Raw genomic sequence first — 18,276 nt, 5'->3', positions numbered from 1 at the left:
TTATAAAAGCCCTTTAATTTAAGTCGACACATCGTTGACACAACACATCATTGACACGATACATCATTGACACAACACACCATCTCTATGCCAAGTTAATAATAAAAAAATAAAATTTGGTGCAAATATATTTATGAAAAACGTTTTTGCAGCAAGACAACTTTTCAAACCCTTACAGTAATTCAATAGGGCTAACGCGTTCCTTAATTACGTTTTTTCAACGGTGAAATAAAGTATTTTACTATCAGAGTCACAAAAAATGTCGATTAAACACTAATTTAAGCGTGATAAAATGTTAAATAAAAATGACCTAGTTTGCCGCTTTCTATAAGAAACATAGTAAAATACAAAATACAGTTCTTTAATAAGAAATGCTACAAAACCGCTCCATTATAGAACAATTCTTTTACCAGCGAAAAACTGAAAGAAAAATAAAAGAGTTTAGTTTAAGCATAAACTTAGGTTTGTATGTATGTATGTATGTATGTATGTATGTATGTATGTATGTATGTATGTATGTATGTATGTATGTATGTATGTATGTATGTATGTATGTATGTATGTATGAATGCATGTATGTATGTATGTATGTATGTATGTATGTATGTATGTATGTATGTATGTATGTATGTATGTATGTATGTATGAATGCATGTATGTATGTATGTATGTATGTATGTATGTATGTATGTATATATCCATATATGTATACATATTCTTAATAGTTTGGAGTTACATTATAAATATATTATGTGGGTCTGTAGTTTCGACTAATGTTACTTATTCAGAAAACTTGTCAATGTATAAGGTCACAACATTTGTATGAATACATTTAAGATGCTTATAAAATAAATTATCTATGTTGATTGAAAAGTATAGAGGCAAAATTAGATGCATATGATGTTTGGTGTTGTTATTAATGAAAAAGGTCTTGGTATCTTGATATCTACACAACAAAATCAAGCGCCACATGACATATAAAAAGAGTTAGTAATTTCAAATTTCGAACTATTTTTAATCTTATTTTAAAGATAATTAAAAAAAATGTTTTAATTTTTTCTGTGATAAAAACAGGTGACTGTATAAGCAATTGTGAGTGACCTTGCTCTCAGTTATTGTATGTTTTTATTTTATTTTATTATTATAGTTAAAATAAATACAAAAATAAATTTATATTAGATGTAATTTAACTAAATTATTTTGATATCATTATTTTACTCACAAATTATTAAATCAAAGTTTTTTTTGTTGTTGAATTAAAACAACCAAATTATAAAAAAAACAAAATGAAAAAAAACATTCATTTAATTCGATCACTTCTTGAGTTTGCTGTGCCAGTTTGGTCACAACATCAAAAAGAAGTAAATTAATACTATAGACAAGTATTTAATGTTATAAAGATTGATTTAAAAATATTTTGACTTCAAACAAAAAAGTATTCATAATTTAAAATACTTAAAAAAATTATCGAAATTACATAGATAACCTTTTACCAAACAGAAGCTTTTATTAAAGTATAAGATTGTCAGAAAAAGTTATTAGGTGAAAGTGTTATCAATGCTTTCTAAAATATGTATATACTCTAGCTATTTCAGTATGATGTTTTCAGTGATGTTTAACGCCATTCTTAAGACAAAAACATTTTCACAACCTTCTCTTAACTCAGACATTATTTAGATTTTAAGTGAACTTTTTTTTTTTATTATTATATTGACATTTGAGATTTATTAATTGGTGTTATACTTGTAAATAGTTAAGAAAAAAAATTAAATTATAAAATTGACATTATTACAAAGCTACCTTGCTAATTGAAGCAAGCGCAGGACCAAATCTTTGATGAGTTTGCAGCTGAGATTTTATCCAAGATGGCAATTTGTTTATCACTGAATTTCGTGAGTAACGCTGGTCTATCAAAATTATACTAGCATAATCGTTTTTATGACGAATTGAACGACCTAAATTTGCAAAAACATGTATACAAAAAATTTATGCAAAATTGCAAAACATTGAGAACTGATAAGGGAAAAAAAGATATATCGTAAATATATTGGGGTTAAAACTGTATTTGGAGGGTAATTATATAAAATTTACTTTGAACAACTCTGGGGTGCTTCTTCTGACTTTTTTTTTGCAACATTATTATCAGAACTGGGCACTACTAAAATATTTAGGCGCTAATGTTACCTCCCACACGTATGACCCAGAAACTAGAGAAGTTTTATATCAGAGAATGGTGGAATGCCTGAGTTGGTTGAATATTTAAAATGATTGACCTGAAAACCAATAAAAAAACTAATACTTTGAACTTTATATAAATTTTTAAAATTGTGTAATGTATACTGAGAATCAGGTTCAACTAGTTTATTTACTTGATCTAAAGGAGTGTAGATTCATTCTTAAGTTGAATATAGGCTAAATTAAACTATGTTTTTTTGTTAGAAAAAACTTTTCTAACTTTACATCCAAATGGAGAATCCACGTTTAGCAAACGTGTGGATTAAGCCTTACTAACACACAGCTCTGATTAGTATTATTATTAAATTTGTATTTACTATTGTTACTATTTTATATATATATATATGTATATGTACATTAGGGATGTAACTTTTTGGTAAATTTTTGGTATCTCCAGTTTCCAATATAAAAAACAGATGCACTTTGGTTTGAAAGTAACTGAAAGGTCATTGGTTTTATTTAATTTTTGAAAAAGGTCACCCACTATGACCCTTGATTACACACTGGCTCCCATATATCAGTGAATTTTTTTTTCTTTAAAAGTTTATCAACCTGGGTCTCAAAAGAACCAGAATTTTATAGTGATTTTAAAATTCATAATTTTTTCTACTGAAACATTAAAAAAAAAATATTGCAAACAAAATATTATGAAAAACGACCTTTTCAAGATTTAGTAAAAAATTGTTGTTTTTTAAAATTTTAAATTAAGACAACTCATTTTTATTTAAGACTATTATTATTTTTATTTAAGACCATTATTAATTCTGAAATCTCTATGAAATTCTGGTTCTTTTGAGACCCAGGTTGGTATACTTTTGAAGATAAAAAATTCACTGATATATGGAAGCCAGTGTGTAATCAAGGGTCATGGTGGGTGACCTTTTTAAAAAACTAAATAAAACCAATGACTTTTCAGTTACTCTCAAAGCAAAGTTCATCTGTTTTTTATATTGGAAACTGGAGATACTAAAAATATATATATATATATATTTTACTAGAGTTTATCCTAGGTGCTTTAATTATAACATTTCCGTTAGTAATTATTGGAATAAAAAATTTAAGACCTTAATTTGTCAATATTATAAATGTTGACAAATTTCTTGCATGAATTCTAAATGCCAACCATAGCTATTAGACATATTTAAAAAGCCATTATAAGTACCTTTATTGTACAAAGTTAAATTTTTTTTAACTCTTCCAGTGTAAATTATTTCTAAAGTTCATTTTTTATTTGCTCTAGCTATTTAAACAGCTGCTAAAATCTATGCATATCAATAGACCTGAATATTTATAACCAATCAATAGACCTGAATACTTCCTTTTAACCAATAGATTGTAACTTTTTTTGTTTAAATATATTATTTTCTGATTAGATTAATAATCACTTGTACCTAGCTTGTAAATGCATCGACATAGTATCTTTTTATTACCAATATACAAGTATGTCCAAATTTGCTCTATGCTGTCAACATTAGGCATTGTATCAGTTTCATAAAAAGATTTTTAATTTTCTTTGACATATATGCATACTCCCCTTCCTTATTTGCCTAATCGGTTTTTGTGAAAAATATTGTAATCAAGAGCATTGTTTAATAACATTTTATTAAACTATGTTTCACTAATAAAAAGTCTAATAAAAAATTTAAAAAATCTCTAGATAAGATGCGAAAATGTGATTATTTCAGATGCAAAGATTATTTCAGAAATAAATTCATGTTTACATTTTAATGTATCATTTATTTTATTTCACCAACATGGAAAAAACATTTTCATTACTTCATTATTCTGAATTTGTAGTTTTTTTATATTTGATGATAATCATCTTATTAACCCAATTTGTTTTGATTTAAAACAAATGATATATTTAAAAAATTTACTTATATATTAAAAGCTTTTTTTAAATTTTGCGTTTTTCAAATTACCTATCAGTAAGTTTTTGACTTTGTTTCCCAGTTTTTTGGTGATTGCTATACAGTGAATTTCACTACTTGATCATATCTGATACTGAAGAAGTAATCTTCATTCCTTTTTTTTTTTTTTCCAGTGTTCATTTGGCAACATTCTTTTCTTAAGAGTTTTGCTTTATTTTGTTTTGATTTAGTAAGGTTTGAATTGATTATACTAAAAAAAAATTAATGTCTTTTAATACTATACAGGTAGGTGGGCCCCAAAAACTCATGGACCACAAAAGCCACATGCTCACATTAGTACCTGTAACTCATAGATAAAACCTTATCAAGCAGCAAAATAGATTTTTTATTTGATAAGATAGTTTTTTGAAAAGAAACTATTAAAAATAACAAAATTAGCATAAATTTTTGAAAATTATACTAAAAACAATAAAAAAATTTTTTTTTCAATTTTATAACATTTTGACATTATAGTCCATAAATACTTGAAATTTTCATTTAAGTTTGCAAAGTAGTGTTTTTTGTAAAGATTTAAGTCATACTTTTACAAAAAAAACAAAAGAAAATAAATGTAAAAGACAGTTGCTAAAATATTTTATCTTAACTAAAGTAGTGTTTCTGTGTGGTCTTTGGGGTCCCTTACTAAAAAAAAAAATATATACATGGATCAAAAACTCAATATTAAAATGGAGTTTTACTTTTTTCTATTAACATTTATTTTTCTATGAACAATCAAGTAAATTTACTTTTTGACTGGTTATTTGTATAAAAAAAATTGAAATGATGCTCTATTAGTCTTTAAGACAATTTAAAAGTGTTTTTATACATCTTTGAAACTATTGACTCTTTAATAGTTGATCAACTAATTGACTAAGGATAATGGAGTTATCTCCTTATCACTGTAAGATCACTTTCTTGGTGTATCCTTCTAACTTCTAGTATCTTCATCACTTTCATGCTCAATAACAGTACGTTTGAGTGAGTTGTTGGTTACTGCAGCAGCTCAAAACATTATTGGTTTTTTTCCATCCACTTTACAAGATAACTTTCCACAGGCAGATTTTTGTACATTGTGGCAAGAAGAGCATTGCTGTAGCTTTATGGCATGGCACACACCTTCTCCACAGTTGCATTCATTTTTACACCATAAAAATGCTTCTTTTTATTTTTCTTTGTTCTATCTTTTTTCTTCCTTATCTTTTATTTCTTGATTTTTATTATCTTGAATTACATTCATTAAGTCCTACACATTTTTTCCATTCATTGATCCGTGAACCTGTGTTACCCTTGTAGTAAGTTTGGAAACTTTCGGCTTAACTTTCTGTACTGTCAGTAAGCCAGGAATTTCTTCATGTTGAATGCTTTTTTCGCTCAGCTCTTGAATAAGCTCTTGAATAAGCTCTTGAGAACGCTCAAACTTTTCTTTCCAATACTGAGCTGAATTTTTTCTTTTATCAGGAGATTTAATAGTATATCTTTTAGGAGATGTTGTACTGGGTGTAACACTTTTTGGAAAATCAATACATAAAGCAGCTCGTGCAAACTTGTCCTGTTGCATGTCATTGACGTTTAATGATGTGGAAGTTACTCCTACACATCTTGCAGCTTTGATTATAGGTTGTCTTGGGGCCCAGTTGTTCCAAATACGTCCTAAAATCATCATAAAAGCTTCTTTATTTAGTGAATTAAAATCAGTAAAAATGTTTTCTTTCATACCACGATACTCATGATGAAGGTTTTGTTGAGTTGGTCTAAAAGCTGTGTCACACCAGTGGTATCTGGTGGAGTTAAGAACATACGTATGTTTTTTGATTGTAAAAACTTTAAGACATCAAAATTAAAGCCTGAACAATACCCATCAGAAAGCAAAACTACTGGTCGTGCCACTTTTTATTCAGTAAGATATTCATCAAACTCTTTGTACATATCTAATAACGAATTGTGATCAGATACACCATGGTTGCAAGTTGTTATCAGAAGATGCGGAATATTTACCACAGCTTCCTTTGGAGCCATTTGATTAGTTACTCCAACGGTACCAAAGAGTACTTGACAGTCACAAAGGTTTCCTACAATTACAAAGAAAGATAATACATATCATCTATTCAATCCATATTATAAATATTTATCAAAAAAGTGATAAGGAATAACTACCTGAAAATGATACTAGAGGATGTATGGTGACACATTCACGGTTCTCTCTGATCATTTTACAACATGTTTCCCCTTTTGCAGCAAAAACAAGACCAGCAGGAGTACCATCAACACCAAAATTGATGAGCTGTGGTGTTTCGTCGTGATTGAATATTCTGCGTGTATCAATATTTCCAGACCAAACTACTGTCCCCTTTAGTGCTGCTTCAGTCATAATGCCAGTCTCAATTAATTCTTCTGCAAGAGCGTCTAAAGGCAACCATGAAAATCAATTAGTAACTCAGTTTTGGTAGAACTATTTTTCATGAATGTACAGTAGCAATACATAAACTAATAAAAAGGTGTAGCTCTGGGTTAAATTTTAAATGAAGCTAGTGTATACTATGAAATATAATAAAAAAATGTTTACTCATACCAAGGTGGAAACATGCCATTTCCCTCGTGCAATTGAGAGCTTTATTTATTGATACATTTCCTTGTCGCTTGAGTGCTAAGCTTGGATTCTTAGCTTTAAAGCGCACCCAAAACGATTTACCTAACCTGTGTTTAAAACAAAAATAAAAAATTAACTAAAAAAGCTTCTCTTACAAAGCTTCAACTCCTGAAACTACAAGCAATCTCTTTATATCTTCACATGTTGACTATTACTACCCTTTAAAATATATATATAAGAAACATAAATACTTGTTTTTTGTCAAAGCATTTTTTGCATTTGCAGATAATGCTATGAATTTTCTGTCACCTTACAATCTTTTATTTGTGTATTGTCTAACTTTCAGAACATTAAGGACAAGTTTTGTTAGTTCTGCTTTGTTTATGTCTTGCATTGCTTGATTTTTATTCTTAATGTATGAAACAATTGACAACTCTTCTTCCTCCAAGAGAATTGCACAGTACTGTCTTTCAAGACCATTGACTATTTTCCCATCAAGTCTATGGTTTATTGTTTCATGATCTTTAATAAGTGGATATTGTCTTGTTTTAATTGCAGCATGTCCTCTTACATTGTTTTCCCTACACCATTGAACACCAGCTTCAAGTTGTTTGTTTTTTTCTAATATAGCTTTTCTTTTAATTAGTGCTTCAGCATTAGAACTTGGATTTATTGACTTAATTTGCAAGCGAGTTTTGAATTTTTTGTTGCTGTTACTCATGTTTATTTATTTGCTTACAAATAAAATAATATCGCAAATTCACATACTGCAAACTGAACTAAAACTATCCTCTAAGCAGGAGCGTAAAATAAAATCTCTATATAAATTCATTATCATCAAAAAGATATTTACAACTACTACAAATTTACTTTAAATCATGAATTTTTGTAATATCACTTATATTTTTGTTAAAAATAATATAATTTATGTGGTTTTTGGGGTCCCAAGCACGTGGTTTTTGTAGCGCTTTAGGTACTTCCCTAAAATATAAGTTTGCCATCAAACTACCATATGATTTTAATATAACAAGCTATTTCAAAAAATTGGAAAGTTGCAACTAATTTTATAAAAGTTATAAACAATTTAAGCCATGCGGTTTTTGAGGTCCCCTACTAAAATATAGCAAAACTTTACTGAAAAAAAAAAGCAAACAAAAAATACCAAAATACTTCTAAACCCCTGAGAAGAACTTTTACCATATAAAAGCATATAAAAAAGCAAAATAAAGTTAAATTATTTGTTTTGTACAAAAGATACAGCAAAAGAAAAAATCATGTGGTTTTTGGGGCCCGTCTACCTGTAAATGATTTAACAAATTTCACTTTTATTAATTTGGTTCATTAAAATTTTTAAAGATAATAAAAAAAAGATAGCTTTTATCTTTTTGCTTTTTGATTTGCTTGTATTTTTACTTGATAATGTATTTAATATTAATATTTGAATAAATTTTATTGAAAATATTAATTACATTGTTTTTATCCTCATCAAATCCATTATCTTTATATTTATCTTTATAGATTATATTATATATAGATTATATTATCTTTATATTTATATACAAATTAATAAAAAAGAATCCAAAAATAATCTATTCTTCATAATCTAGCATCAGAAATAATAAATCTATTAAAAATCTATTATATTCTCACAGGTTATTATTTAATCATTAATCAGTGATATATATTTAACTGTTAAATGTCAACACTAAATATTTAAAAAATATTTAATAAGGAAAACCTTACGCAACAGGCTAAAACCAACTCTCAATCTAATCTACCAAGGTCCAAGAAAATTGGCCAAACTTTAATATTCATTATAACCTAACTTTTACCAGTCGCCAATTTTGATTTTGTTTACAATATTTATAACTATTTGCAGATTATGGTATGTTCAAAGCCATTAACTAGATCTAATACAGAGATTTATCTAGTTGGATTTGCTAATGATTCAATTAATAGGGCAAGGCTTCCATCAAGAAAGCAGACTTCACAGTATTTTTTTCACCAGTTAAAAATCTATTGCTAAACCATACATGAAAGTGCACACATCATTAAAACAGTTTCAGGTTTTAAGAAAAAACCTCTGAGACTGACAATGACACCATCATGACACCAAAATCTAAACAACCTCATCAAAAGAACATCATTATTTCACAAGATGCAGCAGCTCTTGATAGAATAAAAATTAGCAATCAAAATGTAGTCTTTTCTTTAGCTTCATTCTCATTTGCTGTTGGTCAAACTCCTGATAATCTATTATTGAATTGTTGATCAATTTGATGTAGCAGAATAAAATATAGAGATAATGTAATGGCAAAGTTGAAGGACAGTTTTAGTGACATGTTTATGGTGAAATATTACCTTGAGGCATCCATCTGGTGGAACCTGGAGCAATTCATCAAATTAATTGGATGTCCAAGGCAATCAATTCATTAAACTTATTCCTCTTCTGGCCTCAAATTTGACTGATCATGAGGCAAATATATTAAGTTTGTTTAACATATTATTCTGTTTTGTGTAAAAACCTAACCATGTTTTGCAGCATCACCATCCAAGCACTAATTAAAAACCTTAAGTGCTTTGAAAAATTCAGTCATATAAATTAACCTTCATACATGAGGGCTTGGTCAATTTGATCAGAAATAACATCGAAGAGAGTCTTGAGATGAAGGAGAGCAATATAGAACAAAGAGAAAGGCGATAGAGTGAAATAGTGCTAAACAAAAGCACATAAGAGAATAGTCGGTGAATTCAAACCTAGTTTCCTGACAAATGAATGATTTCTTATAAAATTTAAATTATTCATGGTCATGGAAACCATGAAATTATTTTATCTTATCATGGAATAAGTCATGGAGTACCTTAATTTTGATTAAAAGTCATGGAAAAATCAAGGAACTTTTTAAAATGATCTTTAATTATTGACCATATTCACCTTTAGGTGCTTCTGATTTCTCAGTTTGATCTCTTTAAAACTATTATCTTATACTTCTTCATCATCAGGATCCCCAAATCATCGTACCTCTTACAACTACCTTAAAGCTGACTGAGGCATTAAATCTAGAGTATACATGATGTCATACATGAAAAAACAATTGAAACAACCACAAACATCTGATAATAAAAGTTTTGAAAGCCTAAAAAAGTAGATTACAGAGTCACTGTAATACCAGAATGAGAGTGGCTAATGATATGGTATCTGGATAGAATGCAACGGCACAATAAAAAAAGGTGAATACTTTGAACATTCAATTAAATATTTATCATTTGTATCTTTCTCAATTGTTCTTTTAATTTATTTACTTCTAAACACCTATAAATATTAATACTTGTAATGTATTTAAAATTTATATAAGCAAAATATATTTTATATATATTTTTATATATATTTTAACATAAAATTTATTATGAATTTCTTCGTTTTATTTTCGCATTATAAAAATGGGTTGGGTCAATTTTGGTCTTAATTGACTATTTTAGCAACCTTAGATCAACATTTATGCAACTCATGTTGAGTCAATTAAAACTCTATGTGAGAAAAAAATGTAATGAAAAAAGTATACATAAAAAAAAAAGAAATTTAAAGAAAAATTAAGGAAAAAAAAAGTTTTACAGCATATTGTCTGTTTAAATATTGTAAACGTTATTCAAAAAAAAGGTAAATTTTTATTTATGATTTAAGTTATTCTGTACTTTTCATTTATTATTACTATTTCAAAAACAAGTTTGAGATAAAAATTGAGGTTTAAAATAAAATTTCAGACACCATCGAAGCTTTATCTAGCAATAAGTCTGGGAAAAAGCAAATTATTTTGAAAATCTTTAATGCAGTTCTAAAAATTTTTTATGTCATTTTATATATAGTAGTTAAGCAATTTTCTTTTAAAAAATTCAATAAAAATAAAAAAGTAAAAAATTAAAATAAACATAAGAATAATATTTTTTTTAAATACTACAAAATATGAAATTATAACCTATAGACTGGTTAACTGCTTTCATGCATATATTTTCAAGATGCTCTTTTCCAGCAGTTGGCTGTAAAAAAAAAGAGGATTTTTTAAAATATAAACCAATTAAAAACAGAAAATTAACAAAATAAAACTATTAAAATATTTTACACTTATTGTGCGGCTAAGAAACTGCATTTTTTCCTTCAACTCTGGTGAATTTACATTTGGGTAAGGTAGACCAATCATTACTATGCATCTAAACAAATATAAACTAAAGGTAAAAATAAACTTTTTTTTTTTTTTGACGATTAACTACTATTTTATATTTAATTTATTAATAGTTATTTAACTATGTTTATTAATTAATTACTGTCTACTATTAATTAATTACTATTCATTCCATTCAACTGAACTCCAGTATCCAACACCAGTGAATGATACAAAAAAACTAGCAACAGTAACTTATACAAGATAAAATTTAACAACTATTAATATTGATCTGCTTGTTGATTGCTTACATATTTAATGAGACTGAATTTGAAGTCTAAATGTAAAATTATACATACTGAAAATACCAACATTAAACAAAAGCACACAAAACGAAATAGTTGAGATGGCAGAACTATCCTAAATAGACTATGAAAGTGATTTTAGTATCATTTTATACTTGGATCTGAAGTAATTGTATTAGCATAATATAGTACTAATAAAGCTAATTCAAATATTTCAACCAAAAAATGGTAAAAAATACTATATAGTTTATTAGTGATATAACACTTCAAGTCAGCTGTGCCAGCCAGTAGTCTCTATTATGCTTGAAATAGTTTAGAAGACGACTAAGGACTAATTACTAAGTTGGTTCCTGAAAATTGTAACTTTTATGTATATTGAACACTCAAAGCCATTGTAGATGATTTTACTTAAGAGCAGATGCATCAGTTAAAACTGCATGTATATAATTAAGATTTTATTAAAATGTACAAGATTTTTTATGATTTTATAACAGACTTTAACACATCTTCCAACATCTGTGATTAGTACATTTAAGATTTGTGTCCTACAGGAACTTAAACTCTATTTTTCTCAAAGAGTGTGGTGACTAAATGTGGTTAAAATTACTAAAATAAACTTGACAAAAATTTTGTTTTGCACAGATTAAACAATTTCAAAGCAAAACTTATTAATATCCTTATAATCAAATAACTGAATTTTATTCGAAATTGTAAATTACTTATAAATTAAATTGAGTAAAACAAGTATAAATGTGTGTAATTATATCATATCCTTTGCAGGTTATTCAGATTGATTGTCTGTTACAGCATTCTCTATTAGATCAATAGTCATTTTAGCTATTAATAATTGCCTATAAAAATTCTTAATTATTTACATTTTAAGTTAATTAAATTTTTGCTTTATTCAATTTGACTTAAAGTTTCTATTTTAAGTCTTTAGAAATTAAAATCAGAATTATATTATATTAAAATAAATTTAGAAATTACACCCAAATTTATGGTGTTAAGCACATGTTTATTTAGATTTTGTCCTATAGTATTTATGCATACATACACACAGACACACACAGACACATATATATATATATATATTTATATATAACTATGACTGAATGTTTAGATAAGCACTCTGACGTCATACTAAAATACCTTATAGCCTGCTGCTGCAAGCAAGTTTAATAGTAAGTTTTTGTTTAAATAAAGCAAAGATTTTGTTTAAATTTATTATTACAAAAGTAAAAAAAAAAATTAATTAAATTAATTATCTTTTTTTTATTATTTTAATTAATTTAAAGAAATTAATTTTTTTAATTAAATTAATTAAAATTTACCACCACTAGGAACTATATACTATAAAAATAACTACATAATGTTATATACATATATATACACACACACACACACACACACACACACACACACACACACACACACACACACACATATATATATATACATGACTTTAGTGTTCGCAGATAAGAGTGTATTAAAATAAACTCTTACTTGTATAATAATATGAAATAATCAAATAATATGAATTTACTTTATACAAATAATATTTTAAACTGTTTTAACAATTTTAATTTTTTAGTTTAATTCGATTGCTCATTCAATAACGCATTCAATCATTTGATTGCTCATTCAATAACGCATTCGATAACACCAGTTAATTTATAACTGTTTTTAACTAAATTGAAAAAAATTGTGCATAATTTTATGAGCTGATGATGCTGATAATATCCATTAATCATTATGCAACCATAATCCATCAAAAATTTCTTATAATAAATTATTATTTGTAATCAGAGAATTGATATTATTTATTGTTTTCTTATATATATATATATATATATATATATATATATATATATATATATATATATATATATATATATATATATATATATATATATATATATATATATATATATATATATTTATATGAATTTATTTATATTTATTGAATCTTTTATTAATTTTTCACAATCACTTATTTCACCTACTATTGCAATAACTTTTGTTAATTTGCATATATTACGGTTCCTTCTAGGACACCATTTGTGACATTGTATCATATAAGCTTGATTTTAATAAGAACAATTATTTGTTTTCTCCCAAAGAAAAACAATCATAATCAATTTAATATACTTGATTTTATAACATAAGGGGTCGTCTATAAATTATGTCACGCTTAAGGGGAGGGGTGACCCAACATTTTTTTTTTTAAATATAGAGAAGACTTTCTTTTAATTAAAAGAGTATCTGATCAAACCAAAACCCTCAGTTGATATATCTAAATATTGATTGTAAAATCAACTACGCTTAAATCTTACTTAGTCAATGTGTACACTCCGATAACGGAGTAGTTACAGCCTGTTAACAGACTGTTACGGCTGTAACAGTCTATGTGCAGTGCACGTTCTGCGTTTTGGTTTTATACGGTAAGAACTTTATTTAGTTAGTGTACAAAAAGTGTGCAGCAACAAAAAGACATTAAAAAAACATTGCATTAATTGTGCATTAATTCTAAGCATTAATTAAAAAAATGTGCACTAATTCTGAAAATGTCAAAAACTGCGTGACATAATTTATGGACAACCCCTAAACCAATAACTTCAAAAGTAGTCTTTCATGTTCAACAGTACTTGAGACATTTTCTGCAATCCATATATAGAACATTAATTTATTTTTCCATTTATAAACAAAAGACATTAGAATATCCATATATTTCACCAACTTTGTTATACACAAAAATTGTTTTTAAACAAATATATATATATATATATATATTAATATATATACAAATGTATTAATATACTACATAAAATAATAACTCTTACCGACCCAGATCATCAGAAAAATTTATTCCTTCACTCATTTTTCCACCAACCACACTAAGAAGAACTGCCCCACCAGACTGTGATTTCTATATAAATATATTGAATTTGATTTCTATATAAACATACTTAACATTTCATTTATCTTGTTTTGATATATTTAAAAGTGTTCATATAAATTCCATATTCATATATACATTTAATTATTTATAAAATTATATATAAATTATAGGGGAAACTGGGGTATAATGGGGTACTTAAGAAAAAGTCGTCAAACAACTGGAAAAATAATTATAATGAAAATATTTTTTTTTATATTGACAAAAAACAATGCAAACTTTTATCTGACAAAATTAAAAAAAAAAAAATTTAACATTTGAAAATCTTTGAAAAAAAACCATATGTTATTGTTACATTGTATACCTCATTTTGCCCCATGGTAGGCGCAAAATGAGGTATACAATGTAACAACAACATATGCTGCTAAAAGCAGATATTTGGTTTGTAGTTACAATTGGGTGACTAGTACTTACAGATGGATGGCTGACAGAAGTACAGAGATGGCTAGTGCCAGCCATGTCACATGTATTAGCAACAGTGTTTGTTTTAATGAAATTAATATTTAATTATTATAATTAATTTCTGCTGCTCAATAAAGTTATTAGTTTCAATAATATATTAGCTTCAGTATTTGTAACAATAAAGTTAATACTTTCTGCTGCCAGAAAGTCTGCTTTAGAAAAAACATTTTTATTAACTAACCATATGCCTGCTTTTTAAAAACCGTTTATGGGATTGTCATTATGCAATAAGAAGGCAAACACAGAAGAATTACACCATTCTCTCTCACAATGCTAATCAATTAAATACTTCTAGTGTGAGATTAATGTCCATCTAATATGTGTAGAATTGGAGAGCTTATTTTGGCCTCTGAATATTGAATAAATTTTCTTAACCAAACAGTAAAAATTATTTTTGTATGCACCCGCTTAAGTGACATTCAGCTCAGGCACCTGGCAGTGCCCCATCCATTAATTCTGGTTCATTTGTTTAAGAAGAAAAATCATCATGGGCAGCATGTACCTAAATAATGATAAATCAAATAAAAAGAGATTAAATGGTTATGTGAAACTGAAGCAAACAGCATCAAAGTCAATAAGCAATATGATTAATCCAGATGGCTCAGTATCAAACTCTAGAACAGACATTAGCAATATTTTTATTTTATATTTTAAATCTGTATTAGTAGAGGAATCAAATGAAGTAATGGCGCCACATTTTGAGAATTGTACATCTGCAAATATAATGATTCCAATACTGTCCATTAAAGATATTAGTAAACCTCTATTCAACTTAGACATTACCAAAGCTCCAGGGGTCGATGGAGTTCACCCTTGGCACTAAAAGTATGTCACTTAAAATTTTCCAAGCCACTTTTTATGATACTCTTAATGTAACAGTGTCTCATGTGACACTGTTACATTGAGAGTATCATAAAAAGTTTATGTAGTAAATTAATACCCAGTTTCCTTGACTTCAATTCCATGTAAGGTTTTGGAGAGAATTATAAAAGACACAGTCATGAATCATCTCTACTTAAACAAACTCATAGCCAAACAATAACACAGATTTGTTCACAATAAAGGTTGTGCTACTAATTTATTGGAAACATTAGATGAAGTCACGACAATACTCTTGAAAAAACAGTAGACTGATGTAGTTTTCTTAGATTTTGCCAAGCCATTCGAAAACCACAAAAACCACAAGCTTATGGTATAAATGGAAAATTATTAAAGTGGATATTAAACTTTCTATAAAACAGGCAACAACGTGTTGTGCTTAGAGACAGCATTTCAAATTGGGCCAATCTCACCAGCAGCGTACCACAAAGAAGTGTGCTTGGACCATTGATGTTTATAATCTACATAAACAATCTTTCAAATGTCTTAAATTATTATTCCTGTAAGCTTTATGCTGATGACAGTAAATTAATAGCAAAGATATCAAATGAAGAAGATTCCCAAAAATTGCAAAGAGAAATAAATGCAATTGTAATTTGGACAGAAACTTGGCTCATAAAACTGAATGTTGATAAATGTAAAGTTATGCATTTTGGGTATGGTAACTACAGTAAGTTACAAGAGTTGTCAATCACTGGAATAATTTGGACGATTTGACAGTGTTTTATCCTTATCTCGTAGTCGAAAAAGAATTTTATGGTAAAAAAAAGTCTCTAAATCTACTATCTTATAGCCTGCTGCAAGTGAGTGTTACTACATTAACTATCTTACAGCCTGCTGCTACAAAGAAGTGCCGCTACATAGACTGAGAGTTTAGTTTGGGCAAGCAATCTATCATTTGAAAAAGAAAAAAAATTTAAGTTTTTAAACTTTTTCTGGTCTGGTTTATTAGCGCTCTCTTTAAAACTACAGTTTATGGAAGAAACTTTATAACTACCATGACTATATATATATATATATATATATATATATATATATATATATATATATATATACATATATATATATATATAGTCATGTTGTTTATATATATATATATATATATATATATATATATATATATATATATATATATATATATATATATATATATATATATATATATATATATATATATATATATATATATATATATATATATATATATATATATATATATATATATATGTATATATTAGGGTTATGCCATTTTTTCAACCCCATACCCCTGTACTGTAGTTTGATGAACTTTTACCTAAAAAGCACAAAATAAACTATTATTTGCATACCTTTTGAAAAAAGTTCACCCCACATTGAAAAATTGATTTTGACATAAGTAATACTATGTATTCCTAGTAGCACAAGACGTGTTTATAACGTCTAAAACACGTATTAAAGCGCATTAATACATATTTTAGACGTTTAAAATACGCCTTGTGCCTAATGGGTTATACTGGTAACTTACTTTATAATTTAAAAAATAACTAAAAGAATAAAAGAAACCTCCAAGATACTAATTCAAAGTAATAACTAATAACAAGGTCACTAATTAATAATAATAATCACAAAAAAATATGTTAATCTTGGTCTCAAAGATATTATCTAAAAATTTTGCAAATATTATTATAATAATTATAAAACTAAAGGCATTTTAACATAAAATAAAATTTTTTTTTGAGTTTTAAATAGATGAAATATTATTCTCTTTGAAATTTCTTTAAATTGACATACTTTGAAGAAATAGTTTTTCAAACTATTTCTTCAAAAGTATGTCAATTTAAAGAAATTTCAAGGAGAATAATATTTTATCTATCTAAAACCCCCCAAAAAAATTTGTAACACTGGATGGTAAGTCATTTTGATTCACATTTAAATACCACGTTGTCAACCAGTTCTTGTTTTTCTCTGCATTCTTGAACAGCTGACAAGCTTCACTGTATTATCTGTATCATACACAGTGCTATACAACATACTGTATTACTTGCTGTGGTATCAAAGTTCATTCCTATAAATATAGTTTCAAGAGTTACATATAATTTTGTTAAAAGCACTATTTTTTGTCTTTTAGTTAATGACAAAATGAATATGATAACAGTTTTCAGTAATAAAACCTTCATCATCTGACTTATCTGATACTATGTTACTTACAAATTCTTAAATCTGCAATTCTACATTTTCAAGTTTCTTTTAACAGCCCTTTTTACTTTTGTCAGTTTTTTTTTATGCATACTTTGATTGCTTGAGACTTTTGATACGCATCAACAAATTCATATATATATATATATATATATATATATATATATATATATATATATATATATATATATATATATATATATATATATATATATATATATTTATATATAGATAGATATTTATATATAAATATATATATATATATATATATATATATATATATATATATATATATATATATATACATATATATATATATACATACATACATACATACATACAACAACAAAAAAATGACTTTGCTTCAGCATTGTTTTCCTTCTCTTTTCTGTGCATTTTCTGCTTTTTGAGTAGCAGTGGCAATCATTTTTTTTTCCTCTAGCCAATTTCTTTGCAGTTTGTTTGTCTGACTTTTGCTTTTTTGTTGCTTGTTCAGCTTCATCGAAAGCTATGGCAACTGCTGAAGTCATATTGTAATTAGCTAGTAGCTTTATTCTCTCATCTTTTTGAACTTTTTTTATTAAGAGTTAGTGTCAATTCATCTCTGAGC

At 26.7% G+C, this 18,276-nt stretch overlaps 1 protein-coding gene across 1 annotated transcript in view; it reads right to left on the bottom strand.

Moving 5' to 3' along the window:
• Positions 1-314: 314 nt before the first annotated feature.
• LOC100198206 (ATP-dependent DNA helicase DDX11) overlaps positions 315-18,276 on the bottom strand; it is a 53,782-nt gene continuing 35,820 nt past the window's right edge. The window contains exons 24-28 of the mRNA XM_065813932.1: positions 14,035-14,122; positions 10,851-10,938; positions 10,707-10,767; positions 1,801-1,955; positions 315-420 (exon numbers count right to left, since the gene is read on the bottom strand). Of these exons, the coding sequence (XP_065670004.1) occupies positions 391-420; positions 1,801-1,955; positions 10,707-10,767; positions 10,851-10,938; positions 14,035-14,122 (422 nt within the window). The 3' untranslated portion in view covers positions 315-390. The remainder of the gene's footprint in view (positions 421-1,800; positions 1,956-10,706; positions 10,768-10,850; positions 10,939-14,034; positions 14,123-18,276) is intronic.

This window comes from Hydra vulgaris, chromosome 12 (genome assembly GCF_038396675.1).
Source record: "Hydra vulgaris chromosome 12, alternate assembly HydraT2T_AEP".
NCBI lineage: Eukaryota > Metazoa > Cnidaria > Hydrozoa > Anthoathecata > Hydridae > Hydra > Hydra vulgaris.
This window is presented reverse-complemented; position numbering and strand designations above follow the sequence as displayed.